Consider the following 24,813-nt stretch of genomic DNA (forward strand, 5'->3'; position numbering starts at 1 on the left):
AAGATGAATGTGAATGTACAGTACCAGTCAAACGTTTGGACATACTCATTCCAGGGTTTTTATTTTTACGATTTTCTACATTGTTGAATAATAGTGAAGACATCAAAACTACAAAATAACACATCATGGATTAATGTAGTAACCAAAAGAGTGTTAAATCAAAATGTAATTTATATTTTAAATTATTCAAAGCTGCCACCCTCTGCCTTGATGACAGCTTTGCATACTTGGCATTCTCTCAACCAGCTACATGAGGTAGTTCAATTAACAAGTGTGCTTTGTTAAAAGTTCATTTGTGGAATTAATTTTCTTCTTAATGCGTTTGAGTCAATCAGTTGTGTTGTGACAAGGTGGCCATCTGGTGGCCATTTGATTAATTGTTCAGCAGTCTTATGTCTAGGGGGTAGAAGCTGCTAAGGAGCCTTTTGGTCCTAGACTTGGCGCTCCGGTATCGCTTGCCATGCGGTAGCTAAGAAAACAGTATGACTTGGGTGACTGGAGTCTCTGACACGTTTTTGGGCTTTCTTCTGACACTACCTATTATATTGGTCCTGGATGGCAGGAATCTTGGCCCCAGTGATGTACTGGGCCGTTCGCACTACCCTCTGTAGCGCCTTACGGTCAGATGCACAGCAGTTGCCATACCAGGCGGTGATGCAACTGGTCAGGATGCTCTCGATGGTGCAGCTGTATAACTTTTTGAGGATCTGGGGACCCATGTCAAATATTTTCAGTCTCCTGAGGGGGAAAAGGTGTTGTCGTGCCCTCTTCACATCTGTCTTGGTGTGTATAGACCATGATTGTTTGTTGGTGATATGGACACCAAGGAACTTGAAACTCTCGACCCGCTCCACAACAGCCCCGTCGATGTTTATGGGGGCCTGTTTGGCCCTCCTTTTCCTGTAGTCCACGATCAGCTCCTTTGTCTTGCTCACATTGAGGGAGAGGTTGTTGTCCTGGCACCACACTGCCAGGTTTCTGACCTCCTCCCTATAGGCTGTCTCATCGTTGTCGGTGATCAGGCCTACCACTGTTGTGTTGTCAGAAAACTTAATGATGGTGTTGGAGTTGTTTGGCCACGCAGTTGTGGGTGAACAGGGAGTACAGGAGGGGACTAAGTACACACCCCTGAGGGGCCCCGGTGTTGAGTGTCCGCGTGGCAGACGTGTTGTTGCCTACCCTTACCACCTGGGGGCGGCCCATCAGGAAGTCCAGGATCCAGTTGCAGAGGGAGGTGTTTAGTCCCAGGGTCCTTAGCTTAATGCTGGGCACTATGGTGTTGAAAGCTGAGTTGTAGTCTATGAACAGCATTCTCACATAAATGGTCCTTTTGTCCAGGTGGGAAAGGGCAGTGTGGAGTGCAATTGAGATTGGTTGAATTGCTGCAAAGAAACCACTACTAAAGGACTTGCTTAGGCCAAGAAACACGAGCAATGGACATTAGACTGGTGGAAATCTGTCCTTTGGTCTGATGTGTCCAAATTAGCAATTTTTGGTTCCAACCGCTGTCTTTGTGAGACACCAAGTAGGTGAACGGATGATCTCTGTATGTGTGGTTCCTACCGTGAAGCATGGAGGAGGTGTGAATGTGATAGTGTAGGGGGGGCTTTGCTGGTGACACTGTCAGTGATTTATTTAAAATTCAAGGCACACTTAACCAGCATGGCTACAACAGCATTCTGCAGCAATATGCCATCCCATCAGGTTTGCGCTTCGTGGGACTATCATTTGTTTTTCAACAGGACATTGACCCAACACACCTCCAGGCTGTGTAAGGACTATTTGACCAAGAAATTTGATTTGATTTGGATTTGCATCAGATGACCTCCACAATCACCCAACCTCAATCCAATTGAGATGGTTTGGGATGAGTTGGCCCGCAGAGTGAAGGAAAAGCAGCCAACAAGTGCTCAGCATATGTGGGAACTCCTTCAAGATTGTTGGAAATGCATTACAGGTGAAGCTGGTTGAGAGAATGCCAAGTGTGCAAAGCTGTCAAGGCAAAGGGTGGCTACTTTGAATATAAAATATATTTTGATTTGTTTAACACTTTTTTGGTTACTACATGATTCCATAGGTGTTATTTCATAGTTTTGAGGTCTTCACTATTATTCTACAATGTAGAATATAGTAAACTTAAAAGAAAAATCCTTGAATGAGTAGGTGTCCAAACTTTTGACTGGTACTGTATATTGATTACACAAAGACCTCACTCTGAGATCAATTGTACACACATACCACATCCTGACGTAATAAACTACATAGTAAAACAATAACAGACGCATGAGGAGAGAGACAGAGACAGAGACACAGAGACAGAGAGACAGAGAGAGAGACAGAGAGAGACAGAGACAGAGAGAGAGACAGACAGAGAGACAGACAGAGACAGACAGAGACAGAGAGACAGAGAGACAGAGACAGAGAGACAGAGACAGAGTGTTGTCATGTTGCACCACACTGCTTTATTTATCTAGAGCAGACAGTTTGATATCAACGGGCCAAGCTCCTCCTCCTCCTCCTCCTCCTCCTCCTCCTCTTACTGTGCATCTGATACGGAGAGGAAAGACCAAGTGCTGCTGGTCGATCACAAGTCCAAATGATTATTAGTATGATTTCTGGATTAGAAACAATAAACATAAAAGACAAACATGTAAACAGACCGGAAATACCTCATGAAACACAATGTCAACAACTATGTAGAAAAAAACCATCAATAATATATTTATATATATATATATATTTATATTTTCTATACCCACTAAAATATACCAAAAGAAGCATCTATTGGTCATCTGAGGAACTCTTTTTTTTTTTTTTTGTAAAAATGTCTCCCCCCCTCAGATTTTTAAATATCCTTCAGCTGTAAATGTGAAAACTCAAAATGAGAAAATGAAACCTAAATAAATAAAAAAAATATAACCAAAGAAATATGTTAATTCTTTATGTGATGTTTGTAATACTGCAGAGTGTGAGGAGAGATGACAACAAGCTTCTCCAGTGGATCGATAAAGTTTGTTCGAAGATTCGAAAATGGATTTGACACATTCATCAATCCAAAAGTTAGCTAGTTCTCAAGTCTCAGAAAGTCTGTCGTTCCTTGACAACTTGAGAGTACAAAGAGTCAGAGACACAGCTCCATGACATTCGATGCAGGTCACAGACAGACACACAGCTCCATGACATTAGATGCAGGTCACAGACAGACACACAGCTCCATGACATTCGATGCAGGTCACAGACAGACACACAGCTCCATGACATTCGATGCAGGTCACAGACAGACACACAGCTCCATGACATTCGATGCAGGTCACAGACAGACACACAGCTCCATGACATTCGATGCAGGTCACAGACAGACACAGCTCCATGACATTCGATGCAGGTCACAGACAGACACACAGCTCCATGACATTAGATGCAGGTCACAGACAGACACAGCTCCATGACATTCGATGCAGGTCACAGACAGACACACAGCTCCATGACATTAGATGCAGGTCACAGACAGACACACAGCTCCATGACATTAGATGCAGGTCACAGACAGACACACAGCTCCATGACATTCGATGCAGGTCACAGACAGACACAGCTCCATGACATTAGATGCAGGTCACAGACAGACACACAGCTCCATGACATTCGATGCAGGTCACAGACAGACACACAGCTCCATGACATTCGATGCAGGTCACAGACAGACACACAGCTCCATGACATTCGATGCAGGTCACAGACAGACACACAGCTCCATGACATTCGATGCAGGTCACAGACAGACACACAGCTCCATGACATTCGATGCAGGTCACAGACAGACACACAGCTCCATGACATTAGATGCAGGTCACAGACAGACACACAGCTCCATGACATTCGATGCAGGTTACAGACAGAGATAAAAGGGCACTTTTACACTGAGCGACACCATGGGGGATCTCCATGGCCCAGGGAGACCTAGGGACCCAGCGAGGGCTGAGCTGCCCAGGGAGAGAGCCTCAGCTTGGGGAAGGGACAGTCTGGAAAGTCCTGGGGTTAGCAGCCTTCAGGTTGACCCAAAGTTTAATTATTTTCACAGTTGATTTCTACCTCCGCCACACATTCGTGGAAACTTGGCAATATAAAAAAAAGATTGAGGACAAGAGAGAAGCAGTAGAGAGGGAGGTTCGTCTTTCTTGAATACAAAAAGTGTACATGTGGTTGGTTGCATGTTCTCTCCTGGTTGACATTGGACAACATGGCTACATACTGTAGTGTAATGAGGGTGGCATCTTGACAACAGAGAGCAATAATGTCCTTGAGATGTGTACTTCCAGGAGGCCTCTGAACAAGTGAAAAAAGTAATCATCTATACAAAACAACAAAACTATATTCATATCAATTAATCTGTGTGAGAGAAAGACATGGGGATAATGTTCTGTTACGAGGGACTAGACCCTTACCCAATATAATGTTCTGTTAGGAGGGACTAGATCCGTACCCCATATAATGTTCTGTTAGGAGGGACTAGACCCGTACCCCATATAATGTTCTGTTAGGAGGGACTAGACCCTTACCCAATATAATGTTCTGTTAGGAGGGACTAGACCCTTACCCAATATAATGTTCTGTTAGGAGGGACTAGACCCTTACCCAATATAATGTTCTGTTAGGAGGGACTAGACCCTTACCCAATATAATGTTCTGTTAGGAGGGACTAGACCCTTACCCAATATAATGTTCTGTTAGGAGGGACCTAGACCCTTACCCCAATATAATGTTCTGTTAGGAGGGACTAGACCCTTACCCCATATAATGTTCTGTTAGGAGGGACTAGACCCTTACCCCATATAATGTTCTGTTAGGAGGGACTAGACCCTTACCCCATATAATGTTCTGTTAGGAGGGACTGGATAGACCCTTACCCCATATAATGTTCTGTTAGGAGGGACTAGACCCGTACCCCATATAATGTTCTGTTATGAGGGACTAGATAGACCCGTACCCCATATAATGTTCTGTTAGGAGGGACTAGACCCGTACCCCATATAATGTTCTGTTAGGAGGGACTAGACCCGTACCCCATATAATGTTCTGTTAGGAGGGACTAGACCCGTACCCCATATAATGTTCTGTTAGGAGGGACTAGACCCGTACCCCATATAATGTTCTGTTAGGAGGGACTAGACCCGTACCCCATATAATGTTCTGTTAGGAGGGACTAGACCCGTACCCCATATAATGTTCTGTTAGGAGGGACTAGACCCCTACCCCATATAATGTTCTGTTAGGAGGGACTAGACCGAGGGTGGGCACTTCCAGTCCTCGTGGGCCTGATAGGTGTCAAAGTTTTGCCCCAGCTAACACACCTGACTCCAATAATCAACGAATCATGATCTTCAGTTTAGAACGCAATTTGATTAATCAGCTGTGTTTGATAGGATGGAGGTAAAAGAAAGACACCAATCAGAACCAATCAGAGGACTGGAGCTGCAAACCCCTGGACTAGACCCTTACCTCCATTTAATGTTCTGTTAGGAGGGACTAGACCGAGGGAGGGCTAGTGTCTGTTGTCCGTTAGTCTTTCCCCCGTTCATGTGTGTGTACGGGATGTGTTCCTCGTAGTTGTTTTGTCTCAACCCCAGTGACGAACCCGCCTCGTCCCGCTCAGAGCTGTGGTCCCTTCTCTGGGAGTAGGAGGAACTGTGGTCCCCTCTCTGGGAGTAAGATGAACTGTGGTCCCCTCTCTGGGAGTAAGAGGATGGGTCTAGGGGAATGCTCTCCATGTTGTCCATGTCCAGGTCAAAGTCCTCCTGCTCCGGAGGCTTGTTCTCCTGGCTATAGTAGAAGGAGACCTCCTGGAAGGACTGGTGAAGGTCCTTGTGGAGCATCTCAATGATCTCCTGGAAGCTGGGACGCAGCTTGGGGTTGTACTGCCAGCACATTGACATCAGATTGTGTCTGAGGAGAGAAGAGGAGGAGGAGGAAGAGAGGAGAGAAGAGGAGGAAGAAGAGAGGAGAAGGGGGAAGAGCAGAAGGTGGAGAGAAGAAGCAGAGAAGACAAGGAGGAAGAGGGGAGGAGGAGAGAAGGAGGAGAGAAGACAATATAAATATCCCCAGTATCATGAAACCCAATATCCCCAGTATCATGAAACCCAATGTCCCCAGTATCATGAAACCCAATGTCCCCAGTATCATGAAACCCAATATCCCCAGTATCATGAAACCCAATGTCCCCAGTATCATGAAACCCAATATCCCCAGTATCATGAAACCCAATATCCCCAGTATCATGTTCACCAATATCCCCCAAATCATGATCACCAATATCTTGATCACCAATATCCCCAGTATCATGTTCACCAATATCCCCCAAATCATGATCACCAATATCCCCCAAATCATGATCACCAATATCCTGATCACCAATATCCCCAGTATCATGATCACCAATATCAGCAGTATCATGATTGCCAATATGATATGATCCCCAATACCATGATCCCCAATATCATGATCACCAATAACATTATCAGTAATATACCCAATATCATGATCGCCAATATCCCCAGTATCATGAAACCCAATATCCCCAGTATCATGTTCACCAATATCCCCCAAATCATGATCACCAATATCTTGATCACCAATATCCCCAGTATCATGTTCACCAATATCCCCCAAATCATGATCACCAATATCCCCCAAATCATGATCACCAATATCCTGATCACCAATATCCCCAGTATCATGATCACCAATATCGGCAGTATCATGATCACCAATATCATGATCACTAATATTCCTAATATCCCTAGTCTCATGATTGCCAATATCCCCAGTATCATGTTCACCAATATCACGATCACCAATTTCATGATTCCTAATATCCTCAGTATCATGATCACCAATACCACCAATATCACAATCATCATATGATCCCCAATATCATGATCACCAATATCCCTAATATAATGATCAATATCCCCAGTATCATGATCACCAGTAACATCACCATTATCCCTAAATCATGATCACCAATATCCCCAGTATCATGATCACCAATATCATGATCACTAATATTCCTAATATCCCCAGTCTCATGATCGCCAATATCGCCAGTATCATGTTCACCAATATCACGATCACCAATATCCCCAGTATCATGATCACCAATATCGGCAGTATCATGATCGCCAATATCATATGATCGCCAATATCATATGATCCCCAATATCATGATCACCAATATCCCTAATATAATGATCAATATCCCCAGTATCATGATCACCAGTAACATTATCATCAATATACCCAATATCATGATCACCAATATCCCCAATACCATGATCCCCAATATCATGATCACCAATAACATTATCAGTAATATACCCAATATCATGATCCCCAATATCCCCAATATAATGATCACCAATATCCCTAAATCATGATCACCAATATACCCAAAATCATGATCACCAATATCACGATCACCAATGTCCCCAGTATCATGTTCACCAATATCCCCAGTATCATGATCACCAATATCCCCAGTATCATGATCACCAATATCATGATCACTAATATTCCTAATATCCCTAGTCTCATGATCGCCAATATCCCCAATATCACGATCACCAATTTCATGATTCCTAATATCCTCAGTATCATGATCACCAATACCACCAATATCACAATCATCATATGATCCCCAATATCATGATCACCAATATCCCTAATATAATGATCAATATCCCCAGTATCATGATCACCAGTAACATCACCATTATCCCTAAATCATGATCACCAATATCCCCAGTATCATGATCACCAATATCATGATCACTAATATTCCTAATATCCCCAGTCTCATGATCGCCAATATCGCCAGTATCATGTTCACCAATATCACGATCACCAATATCCCCAGTATCATGATCACCAATATCGGCAGTATCATGATCGCCAATATCATATGATCGACAATATCATATGATCCCCAATATCATGATCACCAATATCCCTAATATAATGATCAATATCCCCAGTATCATGATCACCAGTAACATTATCATCAATATACCCAATATCATGATCACCAATATCCCCAATATCATGATCACCAATATCATGATCACCAATATCCCTAAATCATGACCACCAATATCCCCAGTATCATGATCGCAAATATCCCCAATATAATGATCACCAATATCCCTAATATAATGATCAATATCCCCAGTATCATGATCACCAGTAACATTATCACCAATATCCCCAATATCATGATCACCAATATCCCCAATATCATGATCACCAATATCATGATCACCAATATCCCCAAATCATGACCACCAATATCCCCAGTATCATGATCGCAAATATCCCCAATATCATGATCACCAATATCCCTAATATCATGATCAATATCCCCAGTAACATGATCACCAGTAACATTATCACCAATATACCCAATATCATGATCACCAATATCCCCAATATAATGACCACCAATATCCCCAGTATCATGAACACCAATATCACGATCACCAATATCCCCAGTATCATGATCACCAATATCATGATCACCAATATCATGTTCACCAATATCCCCAGTATCATGATCACCAATATCCCCAGTATCACGATTGCTAATATTAATAATATCCCCAGTATCATGATCATCAATATAATGATCCCCAAAATCATGATCACCAATACCACCAGTATCATGATCACCAATATCCCCAATATCATGATCACCAACATTCCCCAGTATCACGATCACCAATATCACGATCACCAATATCCCCAGTATCACGATCACCAATATCCCCAGTATCATGATCACCAGTAACATCACCATTATCCCTAAATCATGATCACCAATATCCCCAGTATCATGATCACCAATATCATGATCACTAATATTCCTAATATCCCCAGTGTCATGATCGCCAATATCGCCAGTATCATGTTCACCAATATCACGATCACCAATATCCCCAGTATCATGATCACCAATATCGCCAGTATCATGATCGCCAATATCATATGATCGCCAATATCATATGATCCCCAATATCATGATCACCAATATCCCTAATATAATGATCAATATCCCCAGTATCATGATCACCAGTAACATTATCATCAATATACCCAATATCATGATCACCAATATCCCCAATATCATGATCACCAATATCATGATCACCAATATCCCTAAATCATGACCACCAATATCCCCAGTATCATGATCGCAAATATCCCCATGATATCATGATCGCAAATATCCCCAATATCATGATCACCAATATCCCTAATATAATGATCAATATCCCCAGTATCATGATCACCAGTAACATTATCATCAATATACCCAATATCATGATCACCAATATCATGATCACCAATATCATGATCACCAATATCCCTAAATCATGACCACCAATATCCCCAGTATCATGATCGCAAATATCCCCAATATCATGATCACCAATATCCCTAATATAATGATCAATATCCCCAGTATCATGATCACCAGTAACATTATCACCAATATACCCAATATCATGGTCACCAATATCCCCAATATCATGATCACCAATATCATGATCACCAATATCCCTAAATCATGACCACCAATATCCCCAGTATCATGATCGCAAATATCCCCAATATCATGATCACCAATATCCCTAATATAATGATCAATATCCCCAGTATCATGATCACCAGTAACATTATCACCAATATACCCAATATCATGATCACCAATATACCCAATATCATGATCACCAATATCCCCAATATAATGACCACCAATATCCCCAGTATCATGATCACCAATATCACGATCACCAATATCCCCAGTATCATGATCACCAATATCCCCAATATCATGATCACCAATATCATGTTCACCAATATCCCCAGTATCATGATCACCAATATCCCCAGTATCACGATTGCTAATATTAATAATATCCCCAGTATCATGATCATCATCAATATAATGATCCCCAAAATCATGATCACCAATACCACCAGTATCATGATCACCAATATCCCCAATATCATGATCACCAACATTCCCCAGTATCACGATCACCAATATCACGATCACCAATATCCCCAGTATCACGATCGCCAATATCACGATCACCAATATCCCCAGTATCATGATCGCCAATATCCCCAGTATCATGATCACCAATATCCCCAATATCATGATCACTAATATTCCTAATATCCCCAGTCTCATGATCGCCAATATCACGATCACCAATATCCCCAGTATCATGATCACCAATATCCTCAATATCATGATCACTAATATTCCTAATATCCCCAGTATCACGATCGCCAATATCACGATCACCAATATTTCCAGTATCATGATCACCAATATCCCCAGTATCACGATCACCAATATCCCCAGTATCATGATCGCCAATATCCCCAGTATCATGATCACCAATATCCCCAATATCATGATCACTAATATTCCTAATATCCCCAGTCTCATGATCGCCAATATCACGATCACCAATATCCCCAGTATCATGATCACCAATATCCCCAGTATCATGATCACCAATATCCCCCAATATCACGATCACCAATATCACGATCACTAATATTCCTAATATCCCCAGTATCATGATCACCAATATCCCCAAAATCATGATCACTAATTTCCCCAATATCATGATCACCAAAGAAGAGTGATTGTTCTAACGTTGTCATCTATAAATGGTCTTCCCATCCCACAATGACCACGACTACACCATAGATATCTACAGTGTGATATCATTGAGCTGGACGATACATTGATCTAGAGACTTACAGCCGGTCAGCACAGTTGTCTGGTCGGTCCAGATATCCTCCATCCATGACGAACTTCAGGACCTGCTCGTTAGACAGGCCCTGGTACGGCTGCTCTGCTAGGGTACTGATCTCCCACAACACCACCCCAAATGACCTGGGACACACACACACACACACACACACACACACACACACACACACACACACACACACACACACACACACACACGAGTGGCAAGGAAAAACTCCATAGGTGGATAGGTTGGGAAAAACCTTGAGGAACCAGTTAGCAGGCTCACACTCTCACAGACAGACACACACAGAGACAGACAGCAACAGAGATACAGACAGAGGCAGAGAGACAGCGGCAGAGAGACAGAGGCAGAGAGACAGACAGAGACAGACAGCAACAGAGAGACAGACAGAGACACAGAAAGAGAGACAGACAGAGACACAGAAAGAGAGACAGACAGAGACACAGAAAGAGAGACAGACAGAGACACAGAAAGAGAGACAGACACAGAAAGAGAGACAGACACAGAAAGAGAGACAGACACAGAAAGAGAGAGACACAGACAGAGAGACAGACACAGACAGAGAGACAGACACAGACAGCGACACAGACAGACAGCGACACAGACAGACAGCGACACAGACAGACAGCGACACAGACAGACAGCGACACAGACAGACAGCGACACAGACAGACAGCGACACAGACAGACAGCGACACAGACAGACAGCGACACAGACAGACAGCGACACAGACAGACAGCGACACAGAGACAGCGACACAGAGACAGCGACACAGAGACAGCGACACAGAGACAGCGACACAGAGACAGCGACACAGAGAGACACACAGAGAGACAGACAGAGACACAGAGAGACAGACAGACACAGAGAGACAGACAGAGACACAGAGAGACAGACAGAGACACAGAGAGACAGACAGAGACACAGAGAGACAGACAGAGACACAGAGAGACAGACAGAGACACAGAGAGAGAGAGAGACACAGAGAGACACAGAGAGACACAGAGACAGACACACAGAGACAGACAGAGACACACAGAGAGAGACACACAGACAGAGAGACACAGAGACACACAGACAGAGAGACACAGACAGAGAGACACAGACAGAGAGACACAGACACACAGACAGAGAGACACAGACAGAGAGACACAGACAGAGAGACACAGACAGAGAGACACAGACAGAGAGACACAGACAGAGAGACACAGACAGAGAGAGACAGCCAGACAGACACAGAGAGACAGACAGAGAGACAGCCAGAAACAGAGAGACAGCCAGAGAGACACAGACACAGAGAGACAGACAGACACAGACACAGAGAGACAGCCAGACAGACACAGAGAGACAGCCAAACAGACACAGAGAGACAGCCAGACAGACACAGAGCGACAGCCAGACAGACACAGAGAGACAGTCACGTATCCTCACCAGCAGTCAGAGTGTGCGGTGAACACTCCATCCTTTAGAGACTCAGGAGCCATCCAGCGGACAGGAAGAAGACCCTTCCCTCCCTTACGGTAGTAGTCCGTCTCATAGATGTCTCTGGTCATACCAAAGTCTGAGGGTTGAGTACAGAATATATTTTATTATTATCCCAGAACAGAAACCTGCTTTGCAACAGGCTGTCAACAATTCATACAAACATTTAGAGAAAGGAGAGAAAATACAAATGACCTATTTGAAAAGGCAAATACAGTTGAAGTCAGAAGTTTACATACACCTTAGCCAAATACATTTAAACTCAGTTTTTCACAATTCCTGACATTTAATCCTAGTAAAAATTCCCTGTCTTTGGTCAGTTAGGATCATCACTTTATTTTAAGAATGTGAAATGTCAGAATAATAGTAGAGAGAATTATTTCAGCTTTTATTTCTTTCATCACATTCCCAGTGGGTCAGAGTTTACATAAACTCAATTAGTATTTGGTAGCATTGCCTTTAAATTGTTTAAATTGGGTCAAACATTTTGTGTAGCCTTCCACAAGCTTCCCACAATAAGTTGGGTGAATTTTGGCCCATTCCTCCTGACAGAGCTGGTGTAACTGAGTCAGGTTTGTAAGCCTCTTTGCTCGCACACGCTTTTTCAGTTCTGCCCACAAATTTTCTATAGGATTGAGGTCAGGGCTTTGTGATGGCCACTCCAATACCTTGACTTTGTTGTCCTTAAGCCATTTTGCACACAACTTTGGAAGTATGCTTGGGGTCATTGTCCATTTGGAAGACCCATTTGTGACCAAGCTTTAACATCCTGGCTTGAGATGTTGCTTCAATATATCCACATAATTTTCCTGCCTCATGATGCCATCTATTATGTGAAGTGCACCAGTCCCTCCTGCAGCAAAGCACCCCCACAACATGATGCTGCCACCCCCGTGCTTCATGGTTGGGATGGTGTTCTTCGGCTTGCAAGCCTCCCCCTTTTTCCTACAAACATAACGATGGTCATTATGGCCAAACAGTTCTATTTTTGTTTCATCAGACCAGAGGACATTTCTCCAAAAAGTACGATCTTTGTCCCCATGTGCAGTGGCATACCGTAGTCTGGCTTTTTAATGGCTGTTTTGGAGCAGCGGCTTCTTCCTTGCTGAGCGGCCTTTCAGGTTATGTCGATATGGGACTCGTTTTACTGTGGATATAGATACTTTTGTACCTGTTTCCTCCGGCATCTTCACAAGGTCCTTTGCTGTTGTTCTGGGATTGATTTGCACTTTTCGCACCAAAGTACGTTCATCTCTAGGAGAGAGAACGCGTCTCCTTTCTGAGTGGTGTGACGGCTGCGTAGTCCCATGGTGTTTATACTTGCGTACTATTGTTTGTACAGAGGAACGTGGTACCTTCAGGCGTTTGGAAATCGCTCCCATGGATGAACCATACTTGTGGAGGTCTACAATTACTTTTCTGACATCTTGGCTGATTTCTTTTGATTTTCCCATGATGTCAAGCAAAGAGGCACTGAGTTTGAAGGTAGGCCTTGAAACACATCCACAGGTACACCTCCAATTGACTCAAATTATGTCAATTAGCCTATCAGAAGCTTCTAAAGCCATAACAAAATTTTCTGGACTTTTCCAAGCTGTTTAAAGCCACAGTCAACTTAGTGTAATTTTAACTTCTGACCCATTGGAATTGTGATAAAGTGAATTAATCTGTAAACAATTGTTGGAAAAATTACTTGTGTCATGCACAAAGTAGATGTCCTAACCGACTTGCCAAAACTACAGTTTGTTAACAAGAAATGTGTGGAGTGGTTGAAAAAGGAGTTTTAATGACTCCAACCTAAGTGTATGTAAACTTCCGACTTCAACTGTACGTCCAAAGTGGAACGAGCACCATTGTGTTGCAGAACGAGAGAAATTACAGGAGAGAATCTTTATTATCCCAGTTGGGAAATGTACTTTGCAGGAGGCAGTAAACATGCATGTAGATGTATGTAAAAGCATTACATTGTACATGTGAGGGAGTGAGTTCCCATACCTACCATCTTAATATGTGTGTCTGGATCTGTTTAACTATACCGGACCACACAAGTCCCCACAACAATAGTAAACAAACAAAAAATTGGACCAACTGGGGACATGTTGTTAATCCCCACAAGGTCATATGCTATATTTCTAGGGGGGGTTAGGGTTAGAATTAGTGTTAGGATTAGGGTTAGGAGCTAGGGTCAGTTTTAGGGTTAGGAGCTAGGGTCAGTTTTAGGGTTAGGGGCTAGGGACGGTTTTAGGGACCAGGGTTAGGGGCTAGGGTTAGTTTTAAGGACCAGGGTTAGTTTTAGGGACCCGGGTTAGGGGCTAGTGTCAGTTTTAGGGTTAAGAGCTAGGGTCAGTTTTAGGGTTAGGGACTAGGGTTAGTTTTAGGGTTAGGGGCTAGGGTCAGTTTTAGGGTTAGGGGCTAGGGTCAGTTTTAGGGTTAGGGGCTAGGGTCAGTTTTAGGGTTAGGGGCTAGGGACAGTTTTAGGGACCAGGGTTAGGAGCTAGGGTTAGTTTTAGGGTTAAGAGCTAGGGTCCATTTTAGGGTTAGGAGCTAGGGTCAGTTTTAGGGTTAGGAGCTAGGGTCAGTTTTAGGGTTAGGAGCTAGGGTCAGTTTTAGGGTTAGGAGCTAGGGTCAGTTTTAGGGTTAGGAGCTAGGGTCAGTTTTAGGGACCAGGGTTAGGAGCTAGGGTCAGTTTTAGAGTTAGGGGCTAGGGACGGTTTTAGGGACCAGGGTTAGGGGCTAGGGTTAGTTTTAAGGACCAGGGTTAGTTTTAGGGACCCGGGTTAGGGGCTAGTGTCAGTTTTAGGGTTAAGAGCTAGGGTCAGTTTTAGGGTTAGGGACTAGAGTCAGTTTTAGGGACCAGGGTTAGGGGCTAGGGTCAGTTTTAGGTTATGGGGCTAGGGTCAGTTTTAGGGTTAGGAGCTAGGGTCAGTTTTAGGGGCTAGGGTCAGTTTAGGGGCTAGGGTCAGTTTTAGGGGCTAGGGTCAGTTTTAGGGGCTAGGGTCAGTTTTAGGGGCTAGGGTTAGTTTTAGGGGCTAGGGTTAGTTTTAGGGGCTAGGGTTAGGGGCTAGGGTTAGTTTTAATGACCAGGGTTAGGGGCTAGGGTCAGTTTTAGGGTTAGGCGCTAGGGTTAGTTTTAGGGTTAGGGGCTAGGGTCAGTTTTAGGGTTAGGAGCTAGGGTTAGTTTTAGGGTTAGGGGCTAGGGTTAGTTTTAGGGTTATAAGCTAGGGTCAGTTTTAGGGACCAGGGTTAGGGGCTAGGGTCAGTTTTAGTGGCTAGGTTTAGGGGCTAGGGTCAGTTTTAGGGTTAGGAGCTAGGGTCAGTTTTAGGGGCTGGGGTGAGGGACTAGGGTTATGGGCTAGGGTCAGTTTTAGGGGCTAGGGTCAGTTTTAGGGGCTAGGGTCAGTTTTAGGGTCAGGAGCTAGGGTTAGTTTTAGGGTCAGGAGCTAGGGTTAGTTTTAGGGACCAGGGTTAGGGGCTAGGGTCAGTTTTAGGGGCTAGGGTTAGTTTTAGGGGCTAGGGTTAGGGACTATGGATATGGGCTAGGAGCTAAGGTTAGTTTTAGGGGCTAGGGTTAGTTTTAGGGGCTAGGGTTAGGTGTTGGGGTTAGGGGCTAGGAGATAGGGTTAGGATCTAGGGTTAGGTGTAGGGGCTAGGGTTAGCGTTAGGTGCAGGGGTTAGGTGTAGGGGTTAGGGGCTAGGGTTAGGTGTAGGGGTTAGGGGCTAGGGTTAGGTGTAGGGGTTAGGTGCTAGGGTTAGAGGCAAGAGTGATTTGGGGGTTAAAGTTAGGGTAAGGGGCTAGGGTCAGTTTTAGGGTTATAGGGGCTAGGGACAGTTTTAGGGACCAGGGTTAGGGGCTAGGGTTAGTTTTAAGGACCAGGGTTAGGGGCTAGGGGCAGTTTCAGGGTTAGGCGCTAGGGTTAGTTTTAGGGTTAGGGGCTAGGGTCAGTTTTAGGGTTAGGTGCTAGGGTCAGTTTTAGGGTTAGGTGCTAGGGTTAGTTTTAGGGACCAGGGTTAGGGGCTAGGGTTAGGAGCTAGGGTCAGTTTTAGGGTTAGGAGCTAGGGTTAGTTTTAGGGACCAGGGTTAGGGGCTAGGGTCAGTTTTCGGGTTAGGAGCTAGGGTCAGTTTTAGGGTTAGGGGCTAGGGTTAGTTTTAGGGTTAGAAGCTAGGGTCAGTTTTAGGGACCAGGGTTAGGGGCTAGGGTCAGTTTTAGGTTATGGGGCTAGGGTCAGTTTTAGGGTTAGGAGCTAGGGTCAGTTTTAGGGGCTAGGGTCAGTTTTAGGGGCTAGGGTCAGTTTTAGGGGCTAGGGTCAGTTTTAGGGTCAGGAGCTAGGGTTAGTTTTAGGGTCAGGAGCTAGGGTTAGTTTTAGGGACCAGGGTTAGGGGTTAGGGTCAGTTTTAGGGGCTAGGGTTAGTTTTAGGGGCTAGGGTTAGGGACTATGGATATGGGCTAGGAGCTAGGGTTAGTTTTAGGGGCTAGGGTCAGTTTTAGGGGCTAGGGTTAGTTTTAGGGGCTAGGGTTAGGTGTTGGGGTTAGGGGCTAGGAGATAGGGTTAGGTGTAGGGGCTAGGGTTAGGGGTTAGCGTTAGGTGTAGGGGTTAGGTGTAGGGGTTAGGGTTAGGTGTAGGGGTTAGGGTTAGAGGCAAGAGTGATTTGGGGGTTAAAGTTAGGGTAAAGACTGTGTGAGTGTAGTCTACCTCCTATCTTGACAGTGAAGTCCTGCGCCACCATGCAGTTCCTAGCGGCCAGGTCTCTGTGGACAAACTTCTTGGCGTTGAGGTAGGCCATGCCGTCTGCTATCTCTGCTGTCATCTGGACCATCTCCCTCAGCGTGGGGGGCGGGCTTCCAGTAGGGTTATTCTGACAAGACATGTATTAATACTAGGGCTATTCTGCAACAGGCCACAAGGGGGCGCATAGATAACAACAATTACTAGTCAGAAATAGATGTTTTGTGGGGTATTTGTGATATAGTTCAATATGAGAAGGGATAGAGGAGAGGGACACAGGGTAGATAGAGGAAAGGGATACAGGGTGGATAGAGGAGAGGGATACAGGGTGAGGGATACAGGGTGGATAGAGGAGAGGGATACAGGGTGGATAGAGGAGAGGGATACAGGGTGGATAGAGGAGAGGGATACAGGGTGAGGGATACAGGGTGAGGGATACAGGGTGGATAGAGGAGAGGGATACAGGGTGGATAGAGGAGAGGGATACAGGATGAGGGATACAGGGTTGATAGAGGAGAGGGATACAGGGTGGATAGAGGAGAGGGATACAGGGTGGATAGAGGAGAGGGATACAGGTTGGATAGAGGAGAGGGATACAGGTTGGATAGAGGAGAGGGATACAGGGTTGATAGAAGAGAGGGATACAGGTTGGATAGAGGAGAGGGATACATGGTAGATAGAGGAGAGGGATACAGGTTGGATAGAGGAGAGGGATACAGGGTTGATAGAGGAGAGGGATACAGGTTGGATAGAGGAGAGGGATACAGGGTTGATAGAGGAGAGGGATACAGGGTGAGGGATACAGGGTGGATAGAGGAGAGGGATACAGCGTGGATAGAGGAGAGGGATACAGGTTGGATAGAGGAGAGGGATACAGGGTGAGGGATACAGGGTGGATAGAGGAGAGGGATACAGGATGGACAGAGGAGAGGGATACAGGGTGAGGGATACAGGTTGGACAGAGGAGAAGGACACAGGGTGGACAGAGGAGAGGGATACAGGGTGAGGGATACAGGTTGGATAGAGGAGAGGGATACAGGTTGGAAAGAGGAGAGGGATACAGGGTGCACAGAGGAGAGGGATACAGGGTGAGGGATACAGGGTGGATAGAGGAGAGGGATACAGGGTGGATAGAGGAGAGGGATACAGAAGGGACAGAGGAGAGGGATACAGGGTGGAGATGGATACAGGGTGGAGATGGATACAGGGTGGAGATGGATACAGGGTGGAGATGGATACAGGGTGGAGATGGATACAGGGTGGAGATGGATACAGGGTGGAGATGGATACAGGGTAGAGATGGATGCAGGGTGGAGATGGATGCAGGGTGGAGATGGATGCAGGGTGGAGATGGATGCAGGGTGGAGATGGATGCAGGGTGGAGAGGGATACAGGGTGGAGATGGATACAGGGTGGAGATGGATAGAGATGGATACAGGGTGGAGATGGATACAGGGTGGAGATGGATACAGGGTGGAGATGGATACAGGGTGGAGAGGGATACATGGTGGAGATGGATACAGGATGGAAAGGGATACAGGATGGATAGAGGAGAGCGATGCAGTGGAAGTTAGCTCTACCACTAGACTAGCCCTCAGGACAGGGATCCCAATAATATGTGTGTGTGTGTGTGTGTGTACCTCAGAGTCGGGGCGGAGGCAGCGCAGGTAGCTCTTCAGGTCGCCATGGGTCATCAGCTCCATGACAACTAGAGTGGGCTGGCCCTTAGAGACCACACCCATCAGACGCACCTGAGAAGGAAACATTTTGTTTCTTGCACCTCGGTAGCTACTTTAAACAAAGATGTCTTGTGATCATCATGGTATGTGGTGTCACCTTCTATAGACTGTAGGTCTTACACTGTAGCACCAAGTAAAGCCCTTCATGATGGAGGCCTTATTGAGGAACTCCCCTATCTATCCTAGCCCTCTCTCTCTCTCTCCCACCACTCTCACGCCATCCTCTCCCCCCCTCTCTCGCTCTCTCTCAATCCTTTCTCTCTCTCTCTCAATCCTTTCTCTCTCTCTCGCAATCCTTTCTCTCTCTCTCGCAATCCTTTCTCTCTCTCTCTCTCTCGCAATCCTTTCTCTCTCTCTCTCTCTCGCAATCCTCTCTCTCTCTCGCAATCCTCTCTCTCTCTCTCGCAATCCTCTCTCTCTCTCGCAATCCTCTCTCTCTCTCGCAATCCTCTCTCTCTCTCGCAATCCTCTCTCTCTCTCGCAATCCTCTCTCTCTCTCGCAATCCTCTCTCTCTCTCTCTCTCTCGCAATCCTCTCTCTCTCGCAATCGTCTCTGTCTCTCTCTCGCAATCGTCTCTGTCTCTCTCTCGCAATCGTCTCTGTCTCTCTCTCGCAATCGTCTCTCTCGCAATCCTCTCTCTCTCGCAATCCTCTCTCTCTCGCAATCCTCTCTCTCTCGCAATCCTCTCTCTCTCGCAATCCTCTCTCTCTCGCAATCCTCTCTCTCTCGCAATCCTCTCTCTCTCGCAATCCTCTCTCTCTCGCAATCCTCTCTCTCTCTCGCAATCCTCTCTCTCTCTCGCAATCCTCTCTCTCTCGCAATCCTCTCTCTCTCTCGCAATCCTCTCTCTCTCTCGCAATCCTCTCTCTCTCTCGCAATCCTCTCTCTCTCTCGCAATCCTCTCTCTCTCGCAATCCTCTCTCTCTCTCGCAATCCTCTCTCTCTCTCGCAATCCTCTCTCTCTCTCGCAATCCTCTCTCTCTCTCGCAATCCTCTCTCTCTCGCAATCCTCTCTCTCTCTCGCAATCCTCTCTCTCTCTCGCAATCCTCTCTCTCTCTCGCAATCCTCTCTCTCTCGCAATCCTCTCTCTCTCGCAATCCTCTCTCTCTCGCAATCCTCTCTCTCTCGCAATCCTCTCTCTCTCTCTCCCCCCCTCTCACGCCATCCTCTCCCCCCCCTCTCTCGCAATCCTCTCTCTCGCTCTCTCTCTCTCACAATCCTTTCTCTCTCTCTCTCTCGCAATCCTCTCTCTCTCTCTCGCAATCCTCTCTCTCTCTCTCGCAATCCTCTCTCTCTCTCTCGCAATCCTCTCTCTCTCTCTCTCGCAATCCTCTCTCTCTCTCTCTCTCTCGCAATCCTCTCTCTCTCTCTCTCTCTCGTAATCCTCTCTCTCTCTCTCTCTCGCAATCCTCTCTCTCTCTCTCTCTCGCAATCCTCTCTCTCTCTCTCTCTCGCAATCCTCTCTCTCTCTCTCTCTCGCAATCCTCTCTCTCTCTCTCGCAATCGTCTCTGTCTCTCTCTCGCAATCGTCTCTGTCTCTCTCTCGCAATCGTCTCTGTCTCTCTCTCGCAATCGTCTCTGTCTCTCTCGCAATCGCCTCTGTCTCTCTCGCAATCGTCTCTGTCTCTCTCGCAATCGTCTCTGTCTCTCTCGCAATCCTCTCTGTCTCTCTCGCAATCCTCTCTGTCTCTCTCGCAATCCTCTCTGTCTCTCTCGCAATCCTCTCTGTCTCTCTCGCAATCCTCTCTGTCTCTCTCGCAATCCTCTCTCTCTCTCGCAATCCTCTCTCTCTCTCGCAATCCTCTCTCTCTCTCGCAATCCTCTCTCTCTCTCGCAATCCTCTCTCTCTCTCGCAATCCTCTCTCTCTCTCGCAATCCTCTCTCTCTCTCGCAATCCTCTCTCTCAATCCTCTCTCTCTCTCGCAATCCTCTCTCTCTCTCGCAATCCTCTCTCTCTCTCGCAATCCTCTCTCTCTCGCAATCCTCTCTCTCTCTCGCAATCCTCTCTCTCTCTCGCAATCCTCTCTCTCTCTCGCAATCCTCTCTCTCTCTCGCAATCCTCTCTCTCTCTCGCAATCCTCTCTCTCTCTCGCAATCCTCTCTCTCTCTCGCAATCCTCTCTCTCTCTCGCAATCCTCTCTCTCTCTCGCAATCCTCCCTCTCTCTCGCAATCCTCCCTCTCTCTCGCAATCCTCCCTCTCTCTCGCAATCCTCCCTCTCTCTCGCAATCCTCCCTCTCTCTCGCAATCCTCCCTCTCTCTCGCAATCCTCCCTCTCTCTCTCGCAATACTCCCTCTCTCTCTCGCAATCCTCCCTCTCTCTCTCGCAATCCTCCCTCTCTCTCTCTCTCGCAATCCTCCCTCTCTCTCTCTCTCGCAATCCTCCCTCTCTCTCTCTCTCGCAATCCTCCCTCTCTCTCTCTCTCGCAATCCTCCCTCTCTCTCTCGCAATCCTCCCTCTCTCTCTCGCAATCCTCCCTCTCTCTCTCTCGCAATCCTCCCTCTCTCTCTCGCAATCCTCCCTCTCTCTCTCGCAATCCTCCCTCTCTCTCTCGCAATCCTCCCTCTCTCTCTCGCAATCCTCTCTCTCGCAATCCTCTCTCTCTCGCAATCCTCTCTCTCGCAATCCTCTCTCTCGCAATCCTCTCTCTCTCGCAATCCTCTCTCTCTCGCAATCCTCTCTCTCTCGCAATCCTCTCTCTCTCGCAATCCTCTCTCTCTCGCAATCCTCTCTCTCTCGCAATCCTCTCTCTCTCGCAATCCTCTCTCTCTCGCAATCCTCTCTCTCTCGCAATCCTCTCTCTCAATCCTCTCTCTCTCTCTCTCAATCCTCTCTCTCTCTCTCTCAATCCTCTCTCTCTCTCTCAATCCTCTCTCTCTCTCTCAATCCTCTCTCTCTCTCGCAATCCTCTCTCTCTCTCGCAATCCTCTCTCTCTCTCAATCCTCTCTCTCTCTCTCAATCCTCTCTCTCTCTCTCACAATCCTCTCTCTCACAATCCTCTCTCTCTCTCGCAATCCTCTCTCTCTCTCTCAATCCTCTCTCACAATCCTCTCTCTCTCTCTCGCAATCCTCTCTCTCTCGCAATCCTCTCTCTCTCTCGCAATCCTCTCTCTCTCTCGCAATCCTCTCTCTCTCTCGCAATCCTCTCTCTCTCTCGCAATCCTCTCTCTCTCTCGCAATCCTCTCTCTCTCTCGCAATCCTCTCTCTCTCTCGCAATCCTCTCTCTCTCGCAATCTTCTATCCCGCTCTCCTCTCCCTTGCACACCCCTCTCTTGCTATCCTTTCTCTTTTGCTCTCTCTCACTATCCTCTCTCTTCATCCATCCATCTCTCTTACCACATGGTGACAGGTGAAGCCCTTCATGACGGAGGCCTCGTTGAGGAACTCTATCCTCTCTCTCAGACTGGCCGACTCGTTGACCGTCTTCACCGCCACATGCGTCTCCGGCTCTCCCTTCACGATGTCCTTGGCGATGCCCTCGTAGACCATGCCGAACGAGCCCTGACCCAGCTCTCGTAGGATGTTAATCTTATCCCTGCCCACCTCCCAGTCATCTGGCTCGTACACTGGAGAGAACACACACAGTAAACTCCTGGGGCCGTAAGTACATTTTCTTACAGAATGCTGGTGTACGTGGAGACTCTAGGATTTGCGTGTGCAACAAGTGATTGGGATTTATCAAACTGTCGCACGTAAACATCCACATATTTTCATTTACGAATCAGAGTCATACTACATTTGTACGGTCGAGCTCTACAACCACGACTGGAAAATGCCCTCGATTCACTTAATTTTTTTTTTTTTTTAAATGATATTTGAAGGAAATCAGATCAAAGTATGAAATCAGATCAAAGAAAAAGCCATTTTGTAGAAGCAAAACGGCTGTTGCTTTTACATTGATCAAGTTTGATCATAAAGTTACTGGCCCCCTCCCCCGTGTCAAATAACATCCCCTTAACTCTCATTTTAATACAGAAATGGTAACTCGATATTCTCTTATCTAATTTAACTAAGTACCACCTTGTAACCAACATCGAAAAAGGCGTGTTTGCAGAGGGGAGTTGTTTACATAGCTAGATTGCCAAAATGTTACTGTCGGGTGTTAGCAAATATTAACAGTTTCCCCTTTCATACGTGTCTGGTGTTAGCTAGTTACTGGCTAGCTAGGCTTCATCTGTGTCTGGTGTTAGCTAGTTACTGGCTAGCTAGGTCTTCATCTGTGTCTGGTGTTAGCTAGTTACTGGCTAGCTAGGTCTTCATCTGTGTCTGGTGTTAGCTAGTTACTGGCTAGCTAGGCCTTCATCTGTGTCTGGTGTTAGCTAGTTACTGGCTAGCTAGGTCTTCATCTGTGTCTGGTGTTGGCTAGTTACTGGCTAGCTAGGTCTTCATCTGTGTCTGGTGTTAGCTAGTTACTGGCTAGCTAGGTCTTCATCTGTGTCTGGTGTTAGCTAGTTACTGGCTAGCTAGGTCTTCATCTGTGTCTGGTGTTAGCTAGTTACTGGCTAGCTAGGTCTTCATCTGTGTCTGGTGTTAGCTAGTTACTGGCTAGCTAGGTCTTCAGCCAGCATGGAACAAGAGGGTCTTTCAAAACTCAGACGCAGTTATCAAGTCAACACATAAGTCAGTGCTGTGGTGAACCGCATCATGCTAAATGGGAGATGCATAAAAAAAAAAGTATATAGTGCCCTTGGAAAGTATTCAGACCCCTTGACTTTTTCCACATTTTGTTACGTTACAGTCTTATTCTAAAATTGATTAAATTGTTTTTCCCGCCATCAATCTACACATAATGATAAAAAATACTGAAATATCACATTTACAAGTATTCAGACCCTTTACTCAGTACTTTGTTGAAGTACCTTTAGCAGCAATTACAGCATCGAGTCTTCTTGGGTATGACAATACATGCTTGGCACACCTGTATTTGGGGAGTTTCTCCCATTCATCTCAGCAGAACCTCTCAAGCTCTGTCAGGTAGGATGGGGAGTGTTGCTGCACAGCTATTTTCAGGTCTCTCCAGAGCTGTTCGATCAAGTTCAAGTCCGGGCTCTGGCTGGGCCACTCAAGCACATTCAGAGACTTGTCCCAAAGCCACTCCTGCGTTGTCTTGGCTGTGCGATTAAGGTCGTTGTCCTGTTGGAATGTGAACCTTCGTCCCAGTCTGAGGTCCTGAGAGCTCTGGAGCAGGTTTTCATCAAGGATCACTCTGTACTTTGCTTCTTTCCCTCGAACCTGACCATTCTCCCAGTCCCTGTCGCTGAAGGGATGTTGACAGGTTTCCTCCAGATGTGACGTTTGGCATTCAGGCCAAAGAGTTCAAATCTTGGTTTCATCAGACCAGAGAATCTTGTTTCTCATGGTCTGAGAGTCTTTAGCTGCCTTCTGGGCTGTCAGGTGCCTTTTACTGAGGAGTGGCTACCTTCTGGCCACTCAACCATAAAGGCCTGATTGGTGGAGTGCTGCAGAGATGGTTGTCCTTCTGGAAGGTTCTCCCATCTCCACAGAAGAACTCTGGAGCTCTTTCAGAGTGACGATTAGGTTCTTGGTCACCTCCCTGATTGCTCAGTTTGTACAGGCAGCCAGCTCTAGGAAGAGTCTTGGTGGTTCCAAACTACAAACCTGTATTCACTTTGTCATTAAAGGGTATTGTCAAATCAAATCAAAATGTATTTGTCACGTGCGCTGAATACAACAAGTGTAGACCTTACAGTGAAATGCTTACTTACAGGCTCTAACCAATAGTGCAAAAAAAGGTATTAGGTGAACAATAGGTAGGTAAAGAAGTAAAAACAACAGTAAAAAGACAGGCTATATACAGTAGCGAACCTATAAAAGTAGCGAGGCTACATACAGACACCGGTTAGTCAGGTTGATTGAGGTAGTATGTATAGTTAAAGTGACTATGCATATATGATAAACAGAGAGTAGCAGCAGTGTAAAAGGAGGGGTTGGGGTGGGGGGAGGCACACAATGTAAATAGTCCGGGTAGCCATTTGATTACCTGTTCAGGAG

The 24,813-nt window shown here is 45.8% G+C and overlaps 1 protein-coding gene across 1 annotated transcript in view; it reads right to left on the reverse strand.

Annotated features, from left to right (window-relative positions):
* Positions 1-4,164: 4,164 nt before the first annotated feature.
* LOC100135871 (insulin receptor) overlaps positions 4,165-24,813 on the reverse strand; it is a 171,769-nt gene continuing 151,120 nt past the window's right edge. The window contains exons 18-23 of the mRNA XM_036986535.1: positions 22,138-22,367; positions 18,699-18,809; positions 17,026-17,188; positions 12,283-12,412; positions 10,835-10,969; positions 4,165-5,943 (exon numbers count right to left, since the gene is read on the reverse strand). Of these exons, the coding sequence (XP_036842430.1) occupies positions 5,517-5,943; positions 10,835-10,969; positions 12,283-12,412; positions 17,026-17,188; positions 18,699-18,809; positions 22,138-22,367 (1,196 nt within the window). The 3' untranslated portion in view covers positions 4,165-5,516. The remainder of the gene's footprint in view (positions 5,944-10,834; positions 10,970-12,282; positions 12,413-17,025; positions 17,189-18,698; positions 18,810-22,137; positions 22,368-24,813) is intronic.

This window comes from Oncorhynchus mykiss, chromosome 8, assembly GCF_013265735.2.
Source record: "Oncorhynchus mykiss isolate Arlee chromosome 8, USDA_OmykA_1.1, whole genome shotgun sequence".
NCBI lineage: Eukaryota > Metazoa > Chordata > Actinopteri > Salmoniformes > Salmonidae > Oncorhynchus > Oncorhynchus mykiss.